Below are 16,295 nucleotides of genomic sequence, written 5' to 3' on the forward strand. Positions count from 1 at the left end.
GGCGGAATGGTTTGGCTGCGACACCGCCCCCCACCACTTCCGCCACACTCCCAGAAGCCCCGCCCCCACGCCGGAAGTCGCGCGGCCGAGCTTCTTCTCCCCCCCCTTCCTTCCCCCCCGCGGTTCCCCGCACCCCGCGGCCGCGAGCACTGGCTTCCGGTCCCGGCTAGGGCGCCGGCTGGGCAGTCCTCCCCGCCCCCGTGTGCTCCGGAGCGGTGGTGGGCCTCCGGGAGCCTGGTGCTCCGGGACGCCGGCGCCGTCGCGCGGGGCCATGAACGGGACGGCCAACCCGCTGCTGGACCGCGAGGAGCACTGCCTGCGGCTCGGGGAGAGCTTCGAGAAGCGGCCGCGCACCTCCTTCCACACCATTCGCTGTGAGTGCGCGCTCCCGCCGCTGCCCCCCCACCCCCCACTTCCCCGCCCGGGACCCCCCGTTCCCCCCCACCCCCACCCCAGCTCCGCCGGGACTTCAGCTTTCTCCCCCGACTCCCCCACGCCGCGGTTTGCACCCCCCGCAGACCCTCGTCTCTGCCAACTCTGCCTCGTGGTCCCAGATGCTGCTTGGGAAACTCCGGAGCCCTCTTCTCTTCCTCCTCCCACCTGCACAGCCGCTGAGCCCTCCTACCCACCCATACCACTCCCCCCCCCCCCCCACTTTCTGCCCCGCTTCTGCCCTAAGGGGCTTCTCCTCCTCCGTGGAAGACGGTTCTGGTTTGCTCAGCGCCGCCGTCTCTGCTGGACCTCGCGCGAGCCCGGTCCTGTCTGAGCTCCGACCCGGGGGTCCCGGATCCTCCGCGTCCCCCCCCCCCCCCGTCACCTCCCCGGATCCCTTGAACCCGCCCCAACCCCCTCCACGCACACACCCCCCTCTCTGTCTTGTCCTGCTTGCTGCACCGCCTCCGAGGTGCCCTCCTGGCCGTCCCCGCCCCTGCCCGGCTGTCGCTGCTGGAATCGAGTTCAAGTGCAGTTGGGTAGGGGTATGGGGGGCTGGAAAAAAACGAGCTGGACCCTAGGATGAGCCACCCAGGGGCGCGGGCGGCCGGGATGCCGGTGGCGTGGGGGTGAGGGTGGCTCTCGTGGGACCGCCCTGGCCCGGTGGTTGATTATTCTAGACCCCCCCGGGGTGGGGGGGTGGTCCCAGGGGGGTTCGGCACGCGGGCTGGCCGCGCTGCCCCCTGATTCACCCGACCGTCGTCATTTCCCGGCTCGGGGCTCCCGGGGCCGGTGAAGACTTGTTTTCGCTGAGCCTCCGTGTGACTCAACGCCAGTGGCGGAGGGTGTGTTCCGTAATGAGGGGCCATCGCCGTGTGGTCACTCGCCCTGCCCGCGCCAGCGTGCCATTCCTCCGCCCTCCCCACCCGCTCTGCGGGAGAGGATGCTGGGAGTGTGGCCGAGCCCCTGGGGGGAGGGTGGGGGGGTGGGCCTTCCCCCCCCCCACCCCGACGTGCACGCTGGAAGGAGACCCTTTGCTCCGGCCCCCCACCCACCCATCCCCACCCCACGGAGCAGCAGGCGTGTGATAAAGTGGAGGGACGGGCCGCCCCGTGGGGAACCGGAGCAGGGCTGCGTTTGCAGAGATAACTCCTCCACCTTCCTGCTGCGAACGCCGGGTTCAGGGGGGACCTCTGCCATAAAGCGCTGGAATTGGAGCATAGCTGTGCCTCAAATTGCAGGTGGAGTCCCTGTGCAAAGGGAGAGCCACTCTGGTCTTTCTGGAGTTTTACAATCACAAGTCTTTTTTTTTTTTTTTTAATGGGCGCTGTTAACGTGCTTTAGATCCCCATAACTCTCTTATAAAACTGTTAGGCTCTTGGGGCTGGAGCGATTATAGCACAGTGGGCAGGGTGTTTGCCTTGCACCCGGCTGACCCGAGTTCGATTCCCAGCATCCCATATGGTCCCGTTCCCCCCCCCCCCTTCCCCCCCAGCACCAGCAGGAGTAATTCCTGAGCTCAGAGCCAGGAGGAACCCCTGAGCATCCCTGGGTGTGATCCAGAAAGCCCAAAAAAAAAATGTGTTAGGACCTCAAGGCATTGGTTTTCATTGGTCATTTGAGAAAGAAGATCTGGGCTCTAAAGGTGAGCCCCCATCCCTCTCCCACCCCTCCACCTCCCCCAACCATTGTCCCTTTAAAATAATCCAGCTGGGTGGGGCCAGAGGGATTGTACAACTGGTAGGGCACTTGGCCTTGCATATGGCAGATGTGGATTCTTTCCCTGGCACCACATATAGTTTCCTGAGTCCTCCAAGAGAGCCCAGAGTGCACAACCAGAAGTCAACCTGAGAATTGCCAATGTAGCACACCCCCTCAAAATATATATATATATATATATACACATATATGTATATATACACATATATGTATATATACACACACACACACAAAGTATCAGCTGGAGACTGAGGGAAAGTATGTGGAGGTAGATTTGAAACAAGATTGAACCTGGGTGAAGGCATTATTGAAGCTGGGTATTAGTACCAGGGGCTCATTATACTGTTCTAGGTGGGTTTTCTTTTTTTTTTTGCATGGTTTTCTGTGCTGAGGTTCAAATCCAAGACCTTATTGATGAAAAGTAAGCACTCTACCCACTGAACAATCCCCACAGCCCACAATGACATTGTTTAATTTTTTTTAATTAAAATTTTCCATGTATTGGCTATGCAATCTGTGTTTTTTTTTTGTTTGGGGGCCACATCCGGCAGTGTTCAGGGGTAGCTCCTGGCTGTATGCTCAGAAATCATTTCTAGCAGTGCTGGGGGACCGTATGGGATGCTGAGGATCGAACCCGGATCAGCCACGTGCAAGGCAAGTGCCCGGGCTGCTGTACTATGCTCCAGCCCGGAGACCTTTTTGTTTGGTTCTTAAGAGTGACAAAGTTCAGAAAACCTGTAGGGTAAAGTGCATAAATACTTTTTTCTCTTCCCTTAGATGACTTTAAGCCAGCATCTATTGACACTTCCTGTGAAGGAGAGCTTCAGGTTGGCAAAGGAGATGAAGTAACAATCACACTGCCACATATCCCTGTAAGTCTTCCTGTGTTGCCTGTTTAAAGTAGTAAAGTAGTGTCAAATTGCACGGAGCCATACAGTCTCTGTTGTTACCATTTGAATGTCTTTAAAATAGTTTCTGTATTCTGAAGGGCTGGCTTAAGATTCTGGGGTAGGATGGATTTCAGACTGGGGGGAGTCCTTGGGTGAAAATGCTGTGCCTTCTCTCCTCAACTCCTTGCTCCTGCGAAGTAAACAAGGTGCCACCTGAACTCCAGCGGGAAAGAGGTAGGAACTCTAAGGAGTTCCCACAGGCCCCTGACTGGGAAGAGAGGAGGCCTCCGACGCGCCTTGCTGCTGTTTCCGACTGCCTTCAGAGCCCCGGATGGGCAGGCTGGAGTTGTCGATGCTGCCTGGCAAGGAGTGCCTTAGAGTTGCACCTGGTAACTAGAGATACAGCGCTTTGGACTGGCTGAGGGCTGGGGTGGGCTGAGCCACCCCATGGAAAGCGGAGTTGCAAACCCTTGCAGAGACACTTGGTGACACTGTCCCCTTACCCGAGGTTGCACTCTGGCTACAAAACACAGAGGAGCAGGCTCTGTAATGACCTTTTTGTTGTCTGCCCTAGTCTATCCTGGTACATCCCGAGTTCTAGGGACCCGGTGATAGAACGGTCTGCTCAGCGCCGTGTCCCGGGCAAACCGCAGATCCACCCGCAGAAAAATTTACTTGTCTGGGTTGAAACTGCTATTTCTTTAATTGCCTTTGACAGCTTACATCATCTCCCTTTGGACCCTAGTTTCCCCAGTATAATAAAAAGGGGTTAGATAAATGGCCCCTAAGGCCCCTTTCAAGTCTTCAGATTTTGCTCTCTGAATGTGGAATCAAGGAAGAAGCAGTTTTGAATTCTGCGCAAACCGAGGATTTGGCGAACACAGTGTGCATGTTGTCAGGCAGAGGAGACAGCCGTGAACAAAATAGTTGCACTTCTTGCCATCATGGACCATAAATTTTAAAGGAACATAAGAAAACACAGCCCCTTGTTTTTAGAAAAATCAGGGAAGGCTCCCCTAAGGAAGTGACCTTTGAGCAGCAGATTTGAAGGTTGAGTAATTGGAAGAGAGGGAGGGGCCGCCTATTGGAGGCGAGGCTTGTAAACGCCTGTAAACTAGGCCAGTGGATGGGAAGGAGGGCCAGCTGCCTCCTGCCGCGGGCACTGAGCTCAGGGCTAGCAAGGCTGGCGGGCCAACTGTGTGGTTTCAAGATTTTATTCTTCCACCTCAAGCCAAGCAGGGGAGTGGCCTGGTGTGCTTATTCTGGGCTGCCCACTAATACCTGCCTTAGAGATGCTGTCAGTTACTGGGCCTGAGAGGGAAGCCCGAACTCTCCCATTACACCGAAAGATGGGCCTCACTCACCTGTGTGCCACTCCCAGGGAGAGCTGGGTGCGGAGGAACACAAGCCGGGTTAATTGATTTTTCTTCATTCACATTTCACGTTACCATTTTTTGGTTAAGGGCCACATTTGGCTCAGGGCTTAGCAGTTGCTCAAGTCAGTGCTTGAGGGACCACGTCATGTCAGGAATTGAACCTGGGACTCCTCCCTGCAAAACATGCACTCTTGCCCAGTGGGCTATCTCTGTGACCCACACTTCCCCATTACTTAAAATATTTGTTGTACTTCTAGAAAGATAAACAGTGATTTTTTTTTTAAAGAAAATTATGGGGTTGGAGCGAAAGTACAGTGGGTAGGGCGTTTGCCTTGCACACGCTGACCCGAGTTCGATCCCTGGCATCCTATATGGTCTCCCAAGCACTGCCAGGACTGAATGCAGCACCAGGAGTAACCCCTGAGCATCACCAGGTATGACCCAAAAAGCAAAAAAAAAAAAAGAAAGAAAAGAAAAAAATACTACCTTCTTGGATTACTTAGAAATAACTACAAGATCACGCATGTTTGCTATATTATTTCTACTTTATTTTAGCCCAAGAAACCAGAGGGTTAAGTAGCATTTAATTCATTTCGTTCTTAAGGTATCTGTAGAGTCAGTTTAGCTAGTCATTGCCAGTGTGTTTAACTTTAACATGATCATTTTGTGTATGTGACATGCGTAGGGGTCCACGCCACCAATGACCGTGTTCAAGGGGAACAAAAGGCCTTATCAGAAAGACTGTGTGCTTATCATCAATCATGACACCGGGGAGTACGTGCTGGAGAAACTCAGTAGCAGCATTCAGGTCAAGAAAACACGGTATGTGGGCCAGAGGGAAGTGTGTGTGTACCTGGGATCTGTCTTTTCAGTTCTGTGTTAGCCTGTGAGCATCTGAGGAGGCCGATGTCCACCCCCCGTCCTCACCAGCGTTCCGGACATGTCCCTGTGTTTCCCACAAGTATGAAAAGAAATCATGGTACGGAACAAGCTATTGGGGAAAAGATGTGTCTTATACATCAGTTTTGTTGATCTCAATATAGTTGTCATTGTAGTACTACCTAAAGGAAAAATAGTAGATGTTGTTAATGAAAGAATAATGGAAGTACTTTTTGCTAGAAATTACTTGGTGATTTTTTTCTTTTTTTACAGTATACATTTGACATCATTTAATACCGAATTGAAGCTTTGTCTGTTTTGGAAGTTCTCCTGAATTATTTTATTCATTAGGGCCTAATACACAGTCAGAGTTTATTTGGGAAGACAAAATTCATTCTACAGATAGAAATAACCAAGCATTTTGTTGTTGTTATATTGTGATAGAGCAGTGATTGAAATGTTGTAATTAAATTTTATAGAGTGTTAGAGGCTAGGGTTTATTTGCTTCTACTTCCTTTTCTTTACTCAGTCCAGGAGAAAAATAAAAATAAAAACCGCCCCCCTATATAGCAAGGTTCTCCTGTGCCAGGCTCTACTAATGTCCGTGTGCATTACCTGGTCTTTACAAATGACGTTTAGGAAGGTAGTTATTGTTGGGGGTTTAAAAGCCGAAGTATGGCTGGGAAAGATGGTGCAGGAGGGGAGGTGCTAACCCCCAGTGCCTCATGTCCCCTGAGCACTGTCACAGGCCTCTCCTGAGCACCGCCAGGTGTGCCCTGCCATTCCATATTACATTTTTGGCCTCAATTCATCCCCAGAGCAGGGTCGGCCCCTGCACAGCTGCTTCCCAGTGTTCGTTGCTGACTTGGTTCTTGCCAGCACTGTGGTGCTTCAGAATATCAGCCCAAGGCCTCACTGCTGCACCACCCCCACGGCCCTTGCCTCTCCTTCGTGCCAATAATTGTTGGGAAAATACAAATATTCTGTCTAGAGAAGGTGTACAAAGCACAGTGGCCAGGAAAAAAAAAAAGGCTGTTGTCAGCTCCTTGAGTTTTCAGAGTTTGACCCTTTTTTTTGTTCGCGTGACCCATTTTGCAGACATGAAAAATAGAGAAGAATGTAAGCGCAGTTCTGGGCTCAGTACACTTTTACAGATCTTGCTCTCTTTTCCTGCCCCTATGCTAAGGTGTTGTAGTGACTCCATCTGGACTCATACTTCCCACACCGGGCTCCCAGTTTTGTCTCATTGTTTTCCTCTTTACGAATGTAGACACCTCCTTGGCCAGTCCACTTGTTGATTCAGTTGACCTGTTTCTAGTCCCTGGGTCTCTCTTCCCTCTCCATGTGTTAAGATTAATTACCTCCTCCTCCTCCAGCAGCTAATGGGTGTGGGCTGTTGCGTTACTGCTCTCCTGGATACTAGCATTTGTTTCTCTCGGATGCTTATAAAAAGTGCAGCTTCCGGATCTAAGTCCGAACCCACAGTGTCCTGAAATGGCCAGTTTCAAATTCCAAAAGTGCCGGCCGGTCCCTTTTCAAAAGAAAGAAGTTGCTGGGTAGCAATTTCTGTTTAGGACAATGCCGTTTGCTTATCTAGCAGCATGAACTAACTGGCCCGTGACAAAAAATGAGAAGTGAACCAGTCACAGAAAACTCTGCAAACCGGCCAGTAGTTCAAGAGCGAGTTTCATGTCATAACTCAATACATTTGTGATTATAACTTTATATTGTATGCACATTGAGTGGTTGTGTCTTCTTACAGTCAGAAGATGCTCCTGTTTCTAATTGCTTTTCCCAGTCCGTGTATTATTGGCTCTGCTTCTTGCTGGGACACTCTGTGAGGGCAGCAGGTCCATTTTCCTCCTCTGCCTCTGGTGCATGGGTAGAACCAGAATGCAGTTAGTGCGTGCTGAATAAGTAGTGCATGTCATGAAATACAAGCTCAGTATTTTTGGAGTATGTGCAAGAGCCCGGGCTTCTGCTCAGTCGCCTGGACAAATCCATGAACCACTCTCTGCCCGCCAGCTTAATTGTCTGTATATTATTTCAGAGCGGAGGGTAGCAGTAAGATCCAAGCACGGATGGAACAGCAACCCACCCGTCCTCCACAGCCATCACAGCCACCACCACCGCCGCCTCCACCGCCGCCGCCGCCACCACCCCCACCTATGCCCTTCAGAGCCCCAACGAAGCCTCCAACTGGACCCAAAACTTCTCCACTGAAAGATAACCCCTCACCTGAACCTCAGCTGGATGACATCAAAAGAGGTAGAGAACATTTTGCAGGAGCCCTGCTAGCCTGGAATGAGGGGGAGAGTGGGAGTGGGGTGTGTGTATGTTTGTGTGTCTAGCCTGGAATGAGGATGTGTGTGTGTGTGTGTGTGTGCGCGCGCGCGCACGCGCACGCACGCACGTGTGCCTAGCATGGAATGGGTGGGTGGGTGGGGGTGCGTCATGCTAGCCTGGAATTGGGGGGGCAGGGTGTTGGGTAGGGGGGAGAAGGGTGGAGATCGCACGGTGCCATATTGCTCTATCAACAGCCTTCACCTCTCCAGATCAGGCAGGTGGCGGCTGCCGTTTATCTCAGTTGACAAGAAGAGAGCCAGAGTAGTGCCTTGGGTGGCCCCTGTCTTGGCAACTTTCTGCTCCAAGGCCTTCAGAGCACCGGGACTGCCACCTGAAAGTCCACCTAGCATGTTTGAGGCTCTGGGGGAAATTTTTCCCGTCTCTCCTTCTAAACCATACGTGCTGACACTATTGAGTCCGGGTATCAATTTAAATTCCGGGCGTGGGAGGTGAAAACCAGTTGTGCCAAGGCTGGTATGGTATCTAGGGTAGAAGGACCACTGGGACTCCCATGTGCTAACAGGAAATCTGTAAATACTGTCCTTTGGAAGTTCGTCGTCCCGTCGTCGTCGTCCCCCCCCCCCCCCCCCCCCCCCCCCCCCCCCGGTAGAGAAGTGCCTATAAAATTTCTCTGGACAGTATCTAGCTAAGTCTCTTATTTTTATTTTCCTTGCTTTTTCTGGACATTTTCCGTCTGGTTGAGGAGACTTGAGTAGTTCGCGGTTGTCAGAGATCCTTGAAGGACCATTTTGGGCTTCCACACCCACACGGAGCTGGAGCAGGAAAGGCAGCCGCTTGCTCCCAGGAGCCGCCCAGCTCTCATCAGTGTTTTCAGGGGCCCTGAAATGCTTGGGCTTCTCCTTCCCTGCTTCGCAGTCCCCAGTGAGTGTGCTGTCGGCTGTTGCACAAGAGGAGGAAGAATGTCACTCTCCCACTTTGCCCCCATTACTCTGGTTCCTCCTCCCAGTCTGCTACCATGACTTGCCTTCTGCAGCCGGCCACTCTGGCCTCTCTTATTCCAGAGCGTCAGAGAAAACTCACCGACTTCTCCCTAGGTCTCTCCCCTGGGTAGAAGAGGATCCAAAATAAGCACTCATCCTTCTAGTTCCTCCTCAGATGATTTTCAGCCCTATATCCTCTTACTTTTCTTTGCATTTAGAGTTAGATCAATTCACTTTTTTTTTTTTTAATTTAAAGCAAATACAGCCAAAATTGACAACTCCCTTCCAGCAGAGGGTCATGATCCCAACACCATCATCCATTAGCCAGAACCAGTTTGCTTTCTGGTTACGGTAGTTGAATTTAAGATTCCACTCTCTTTCTCTGGAGTTTGTCGGTCTGGGGCAGTTTTGCTTGGAAGCGTGCGGGGACTCGGAAGTAGGCGCTGGTCTGCAGGGGTGTTTCCCAGCCAGCACCCCGTGATGTGTGTCCTCCGGAGCGCTCTGTGCACTGCTGTGCTGAGCCTGCGTTGTCATTTGTTCCCCCCCCCAGAGCTGAGGGCCGAGGTCGACCTCATCGAGCAGATGAGCAGTAGCAGCGGCAGCAGCTCCTCAGACTCTGAGAGCTCCTCGGGCAGCGATGACGATGACAGCTCCAGCAGTGGCGGGGAGGAGCACGGACCCGCCTCCCCACCGCCCCCGCTGCCGCCCTCACACCAGCAGTCCTACGGCGGCCGGCCGGACGTGGCCAACGGGACCAGCCGGCCCCAGGGAAGCAGCCAGCTCATGAACACCCTCCGTGAGTGCCCTCTGAACCTGGCCACTCTGGCCTTTCTTATTCCGTAGCATCAGAGAAAACTGACGGGCAGGGATGGCACAGAGGGTAGCGCGTCAGCTGCAGCCGCGGGGCTGCGGGTGGAGCATGAGTTTGTTCCCTGCCACGGGCTCCCCCACTCCCTGGCAGGAGTAACCCAGGAGCCCTGCAGGCTGTGGCCCCTAAGACCCCCAACAACAGAGATAGGTCTGAGCACAAAGCAGGAAGTCCTCAGGTAGTGCAAAGAGAAAGGATAAAGCTCAAAGCCTCTTCTCCTTCCTATTCCTGTCATACCCAGCGCCACGTTGGCTTGAAGAACTTGGATACAGTGCTGAAGCGTCCACAGCAGAGCTTTCTGTGTTTGCTTCTGCCCGGCGCTAGGGGCCCTGCCTGGCACCATAGCGTCCCTTGCCTTCTGGGTTCTTCCTGGTCCCCGGCACCCAGAGTTCTCCAGGCGCTGTGCTGTGTCAGTGCCCATAGACCAGCGGCCCGTTCAAATACGTTTGGGGTTCAGCTCCGGTTTGGCAAAAGGGGAAGGAAGGGGCTGTTAGATTGCAGATTGTGTTCAGGGTGCTATCAACATGGGAGAGTAGAGGAAAAGAACAAAGGGAAATGTGTTTTGGAGACAGAGAGAGTGTCAGGAACCTGATGAATGTTCTCACCTGGTGCAGAGTCCTTCGAGGGGGTTGGGAAGCCTTCGAGGTCACGGGGAAGCCAACCTCGCTGATTTATCGGGTAGAGCATGGCACGGTGATAAAGCTCTGCTTTTATCCTTTCTGTCTGACTAAATGGAAAGTTAGTGTATTCTTGTTTGTTTGTTTGAAGTCACTGGATTCTCACATCCACTTCTGCCAAAAGTTGTTTAGGTTGGAACCTAGGAAGAAAATCTAGCACTGAACAGGTGTCGTTAGGAGGGGCCTTGGACTGGCCACTCCCAAAAGAATCTGAACCACCCCTGTACCCTTCGAGCAAACTTTGAAAAGACCTAGCATCCTAGAAGTCAGAAGGTTGCTTTTTTTTTTTTCTTTTTGGGTCACACCCAGTAATGCGCAGGGGTTACTCCTGGCTCTGCACTCAGGAATTCCTCCTGGTGGTGCTCAGGGGACCATACGGGATGCCTGGAATTGAACCTGGGTCAGCTGCATGCAAGGCAAATGCCCTACCCTCTTTGCGCTGTGCTCCAGCCTGTCAGAAGGTTGTATTTTGTAATCAAAGGGAAGGGATCTAGTCTTTGTTCTTAAAACACACACATTAAGCAAAAGTTGATGACTTGACAGAAAACTCATTGGTTGAGATTTGAGGCGTGAGGTGAATGTCTGAAGAGGGGTGGGAGGGGTAGGGTGAGACTAGCACACTGGCTGCCTTCCTGGCGGAAGCCCGCTTGCTGTTCTTTCAGTTTTCACAGAACAGCTTACTGCAAACTATTCCACTGGAAAGCGAGTCAGTGACTTGTCTTTCCTTAGCAACTGACCTGCAGTCTCATCTGCTTGCCCCTCAACCTGGCCCCATAAGAAGCTTGGGCTGTGTTCTTTCTGTGTGTATCAAAAGGAGCATTTTTGGGGCCGGAGAGATAGTACAGCAAATAGGGCATTTGCCTTGCACACGGCCGACCCGGGTTCAATCCCCGGCATCCCATATGGTTCCCTAAGCACTGCCAGGAGTAACCCCTGAGCATTGCTGGATGTGACCCAAAAAGCCGGGGTGGGTGGGGAAGGAGCATTTCTTTTGAAACGTCAACTGTTCCAGGTCTGTCAGGGACCCAAGTAGGTTTCCTAATGGAATTGGCCAGGTTTTGCTGTAGCGTGGTCACCACGCTTCTCAACCCAAGAACAAGGTTTTGCTGTCGGGAGGGGCGAGTGTCGTTTTTAAATTGTGTCGTTTTGATGTGGTTCTGTGTTTTCCTTCCATAGGGAATGACTTGCAGCTGAGTGAGTCTGGCAGTGACAGTGACGACTAGAGCTGGACCTTTGAAAGTCGGCCGGTTGGTTCACAGATGCGCCGCACGCCTGGGCGACTTGAGCACGGCGGCCACAGCCAAGAGGCCCAGGGCGCGGCGGGTCGGTGCCTCGGAGACACCCGCGTTTCCGGAGCTCTCGTACCCAAGTCTTTCAACTTAGTGGTGATGGGTGACTTTTCTCGTGTAATCTCATGTTCCCAAGTTTCAGTAGAGCTAGAGAAGACGTTACAGAATTGCGTTTCTACTGGGTTAACACTATTCCTGAAAACCAGCCAGAAGTGCCCTGCAGGGCTCCGGCCATGGCTTCCCCAGGCCAGCGACGAGGCAGTTTCCAACCTCAGCGACCACCCAGCCGGCAGACGGTCTGCAGCCGTGAGATGAGACACTGTCTTGGAGGACCCCAAGAGTGAGGGGTGGGGGGACCACACAGGGCCCTATCAAAAGTTTGTTCTCGAACCACTTTAAATCATCGACATGAAAGTGGGAAGGAAGCTTCGTGTACCCTGGTGTGTTGCACCTGTGTAGAAGGGGACCCCCAGGTGGGGAGCTGGTGGCCCCCTCCCCCCACCTCTGTTCGTTCCACCCCACCCCCAACCCCCACCCCTCGTTACAGCCGGGCGGCGCACCTCTGCTTTGTGGTGGCCTCCTGCTCCCAGTCAGGCTTTTCCCACTGTTCCCTTCCTGGAATCCCCCTTTATCGGAGCCAGACATTCTCCTTCACGGGACTGATGTGTCCCCTGGAACTTGACTTGGAGTCCGGCTCAGACTCGGTTCCCCACAGTCCCTGAGCTCACGGCGCAGGGTGAGCCGACAAACGCAGCAGCCAATTCTGTGACTCAGTTGAATTGGGCCTTTTAGTTCCGTGTCTTAGATCCCTCCCAAGTGTTCTTCGTGCAGCGCGCTCGGGGCCGGGGCCAGTGAGAGAGAGCTACGGTGAGGAAACCTGTGGGAATGGTGAAGCCACGGCCTGGTCGGGAGTTCCGCAATGCGACGTGAACCCATGCTTGGATGCGGTGTTTTGTGTTCACACTTTTGTGCCGTTGTTTGTGCCTGACTCCCAGACCGATGCGTGTTAATTTTATAGACAATGTGAGCTACATCACAAGGTTGCCTTCTGCAGTGTGCAGTTTCCGACTGAGTCTGTTGCTGCGAGAAACTGGTCGCAAGGAAATGTCCACAGCGAGCTAGTGTGCACTTGACCCCAGAGTTAATATGGAGTGACCCATTTCCACCATTGGAATGCATGTGTCCCGGGAAGTGTCCGTCTGCTCTGGCTCCACGGGTATCAGGAAGATGAAGCATAATTATTATGCCTTGGGTCTCTAGACTCCTCAGCTAGGGGAAGGATGCGCTCCGGATGTCAAAAGGAAGCAGGTGGTCAGTGGTGGAAGTTGGGTGTGGGGTGATGCTAAGGGTCTTCTGTTTCATCCACATGAGGATCCCACGTAGCTGGAGAGGTACAAGGTGTCTGGGGTGCACTTTTCCACTCCACCCGTTGTTGGTAATCGGGGCGCACCGCCCCTCACACTGGGTTTCTCAGCCCCTTGTAAGGGTCCTGTGGGTTTAATGTCAGGTAGGAATTTAGGATGAATTGCTAACTGCTTTGTAATTCCTTAGGAATGACAGCTCAGGGAAGGTGAGCCGGGAATGTCATGGTTAGGAGACTTGAATTGTTACTAGAGGTGGGAATTGTTTTCACTGCTTTGTACTTGTTCAAGCTGGGGCAAGTTCCAGGAACTTGAATGAAAATAGCTTTTAATCTCCACCCCACACACCCACACCCACCCTTTTCTCTCTCCTCTCTCTCTCTCTCTCCCTCTTCCCCCCACCCCTTCCAGAGTCAATTTATAGAGACAGAACTGTGGTTTGGGGCATGTCGGGTGGAGAAGTTTCTATAGGAAGTCCCTGTGCCTGGGCCTGGTGTGGTGAGTGACTGGTGTTCTCGGAGCTTCGGACCCTGTGCCCGACTCCGCACAATCCTCCTCTACCGCCAGACCGCACAGCCTTCCTGCCTATGTGCCTTCTCAGCTGCACCCGCCCCATTCCCCAGTCTGCCGTTATCATGGATCCTTCTTGGGATTTTTTCCCTCATCCCACCCACCCACCCACGCACCGTATCCCCCGGCGTTTCTGCGCATGCTCCCCTCCTCTCCGAGAGTTCTCTTGGGTGTGGACTCCTCCAGAGGAGTAGGGATTCTTGTTCTCTCTGCTCCCTGCAGTGTCCACGGGGAGATAGATTCCTCTGCCGACAGGCTGGAGGGGAGGAGGCGAAGACAACAGGGCAGATGGGGGAGACAGGAGAAGGGGTCTGGGGGGTTGGAATTGGGCAGGTTTTACAAGTTTGAGGTCTCAGATCCATGCTGATTTTCATGAGTTTCTGGTCTCGAAGCGAAATGTTAAAATTGCCTTTCACTGTGTATGTCTACCATCCTGTGGGTTAGGTGAGGGTTACAGACTGGGGTTCAAAACACCAGAGGAGTCTTGGGAGATCACAGTGAAGATGTGATTTAGGGAAACTTTGAACCAGAGATCTGTAGTGATGCCATTCATTTGCTGTTTTATTTTCATGGCAGAGGTTTTTTTTCTATGTGTGGTGTTAATACTACTTGCTTCAGTGGTGGGAAACTTGAAAATTCCAAAATCCTTGTGTCCCTGCTTGAGAGGCTGATTCAGTCGGGGCTCTCTGTGTGTGTGTGTGTGTGTGTGTGTGTGTGTATGTGTTATGTATTTATTACATTATCTTGAAAGAGTAATCGATGGGTGAATATTTGGTACAGCCAAATTGGATGTTTCCAGTTGGCAAGGAAGGTATGAATTTCAAAACTCAGGCCTTAACAGTTTCGATGACAAGACCAACTGAGGCGTTATAAAATGTTTTTTTTTTTGGTTCCTCCTATTACCTTTGTCTTGGGTTCATTGTCTCATTCTTTAATGATTTTTAAAACCTTGTGCCTAAAAGTTTATTTTGCTTAATTATGAAGTAGATCTGTGCATGTTTACATTTATGTATTTGCTCTGTAAAAGGTGTTTTGTGTTTTGTTTGTTTGGTTTATTCTCTTTAAAAAAAATCATTATATTTAAGTAAAAAATGAAGGTCAGCAATACTCCATGATTTGGTGTGTTTTAATTTTTTAGTAGTAATCGGTGGTCTCGAAGCCAATGTCCAGCAGTCTTTTCCGAATCCTTTGTGTTCAAGTCTCATTACATCTGTTGCTCTTGAGGTTTGAGGATGTACACAGCAGCTTTAAAAGATGCGTCGTTGAAGATGGAAGGGCGATTGGAGGAAGCAACGTGGCGTTGGGTCTGAAAAGGGGAGTGGAGAAGCCTTGGTTCTAGCACCCACGGCCTCAGCACGTCGTCTTAGCTCACCAGATCCCTTTCACCTGGAATGTTGTGTACACAGTTCTGTGGGGGCTGTGTCACCCCCTAAAGTGCACATGCTGGAAGTATCCTGCCACTTGCTTCCAGGTCCACCTTTCTGGGACTGCCACGTCCACATCTGTCTGTTGGACAAGCTATAAGCTCCGAAATTGCCATTGATCATTTTTTTCTTAATTTAATTTTTTTTTTGTTTTTTTTTGCTTTTTGGGTCACATCCGGCAATGCCCAGGGCTTACTCCTGGCTCTGCACTCAGGAATTACTCCTGGCAGTGCTCGGGGGACCATGTGGGATTCTGGGAATCGAACCCAGGTGGGCCACGTGCAAGCCAAACACTTGTGCTATCACTCCAACCCCTGACCATCTTTTTTATAGTGGTGCCTTTTTTTGGGGGGGAGGGGTTGCTTTGTTTAGGGACCACACTTGGTAGTCCTCAGGGTTTACACCTGACTCAGCACTCAAGGATCACTCCTGGTGGTGCTCAGGCAGCCTATGGGATCGAATCCAGGTTGGCTGCATGCAAGGCCCTACCCATTGTACGATCACTGCAGCCTCAATTGTTGTGTCTTTCACCTAAAGGGTGCTTAAAATTTGAATCAGATACTTTCCATGTAGTACCACTTGTATGTAAATTTCATGACTTCATCTTTTCTGACCGCTACATAGAAAGTATCATGTTAAGCGAAATGAGTCAGAAACAGAGGGATAGACATAGAAAGATTGCATTCATCTGGGAAACATAAAGTAACAAAATAGGAGACTAACACCCAAGAGTGGCCGAGATTAGTACCAGGAATTTTGCTCCATGGCTTGGAGGCTAGTCACACTCGCTAGCCAGCTCAAATAGAGAAGGGAGCGCCAAATAAAGGGTGTTGGGAGGATCCTCCCAGGATGGAAGAAACATGCAGAAAGTAGACTATAGACCAAACATGATTGCCACTCAATGCCTCTTTTGCAAACCACAACACCCAAAAGGAGAGAGAGAACAGAGGGGAATGCCCTGCCACAGAGGCAGGGGGGATGGGGGGATGGGGGGGTGGGAGGGATACTGGGATTAGTGGTGGTGGAGAATGGGCACTGGTGGAGGGATGGGTATTTGATCATTGTATAATTGAAACCCAAGCACAAAATTTGTAAGTCTACAACTGTACCTCATGGTGTCTCACTAATAAATTTTTTTTAATTTAAAAATAAAATTATTTAAAAAAATTTGATCAAATATAAGCACTTGTTAAGAGAAAGTGAAGTGAACCAGGATAGGCTGCATATTAAGCATAAGAGCCTTAACCCCTAGACTATCTCTCCAACCTCTCCAGATTGAATTAAATCTGTATATGTTATCAAATGACATAAAAACCAAGATCTGAAAAAGACAGGGTGGAGGAGGGAGAGAAATGGTACAGTGGGTAAGATGCTTGCCATGCATGTGGCCAACCCAGGTTCAATCCCCAGCACCTCCTCCTATGATGAGCCTCCTAGCCCCACCAGAAGTGATCTTTGAGCACTGAGAAAGTGTGAGCTCTGAGTACCACCAGGGCAGAGTGTGGCAAACTCCCCGTGGTGTA

At 51.5% G+C, this 16,295-nt stretch overlaps 1 protein-coding gene across 1 annotated transcript; it reads left to right on the plus strand.

The window, feature by feature from the left end:
- Positions 1–189: 189 nt before the first annotated feature.
- On the plus strand, positions 190–14,455 carry EAF1 (ELL associated factor 1). The gene is made up of 6 exons (XM_056129859.1): positions 190–374; positions 2,929–3,023; positions 5,103–5,239; positions 7,347–7,564; positions 9,134–9,379; positions 11,305–14,455. The coding sequence occupies exons 1-6, from the start codon at positions 272–274 to the stop codon at positions 11,349–11,351; spliced, it is 846 nt and encodes a 281-aa protein (XP_055985834.1). The 5' UTR covers positions 190–271; the 3' UTR covers positions 11,352–14,455.
- The last annotated feature ends 1,840 nt before the right edge of the window (positions 14,456–16,295 follow it).

Source organism: Sorex fumeus, unplaced genomic scaffold (genome assembly GCF_029834395.1).
Source record: "Sorex fumeus unplaced genomic scaffold, SorFum_2.1 ptg000072l, whole genome shotgun sequence".
Taxonomy (NCBI): Eukaryota; Metazoa; Chordata; class Mammalia; order Eulipotyphla; family Soricidae; genus Sorex; species Sorex fumeus.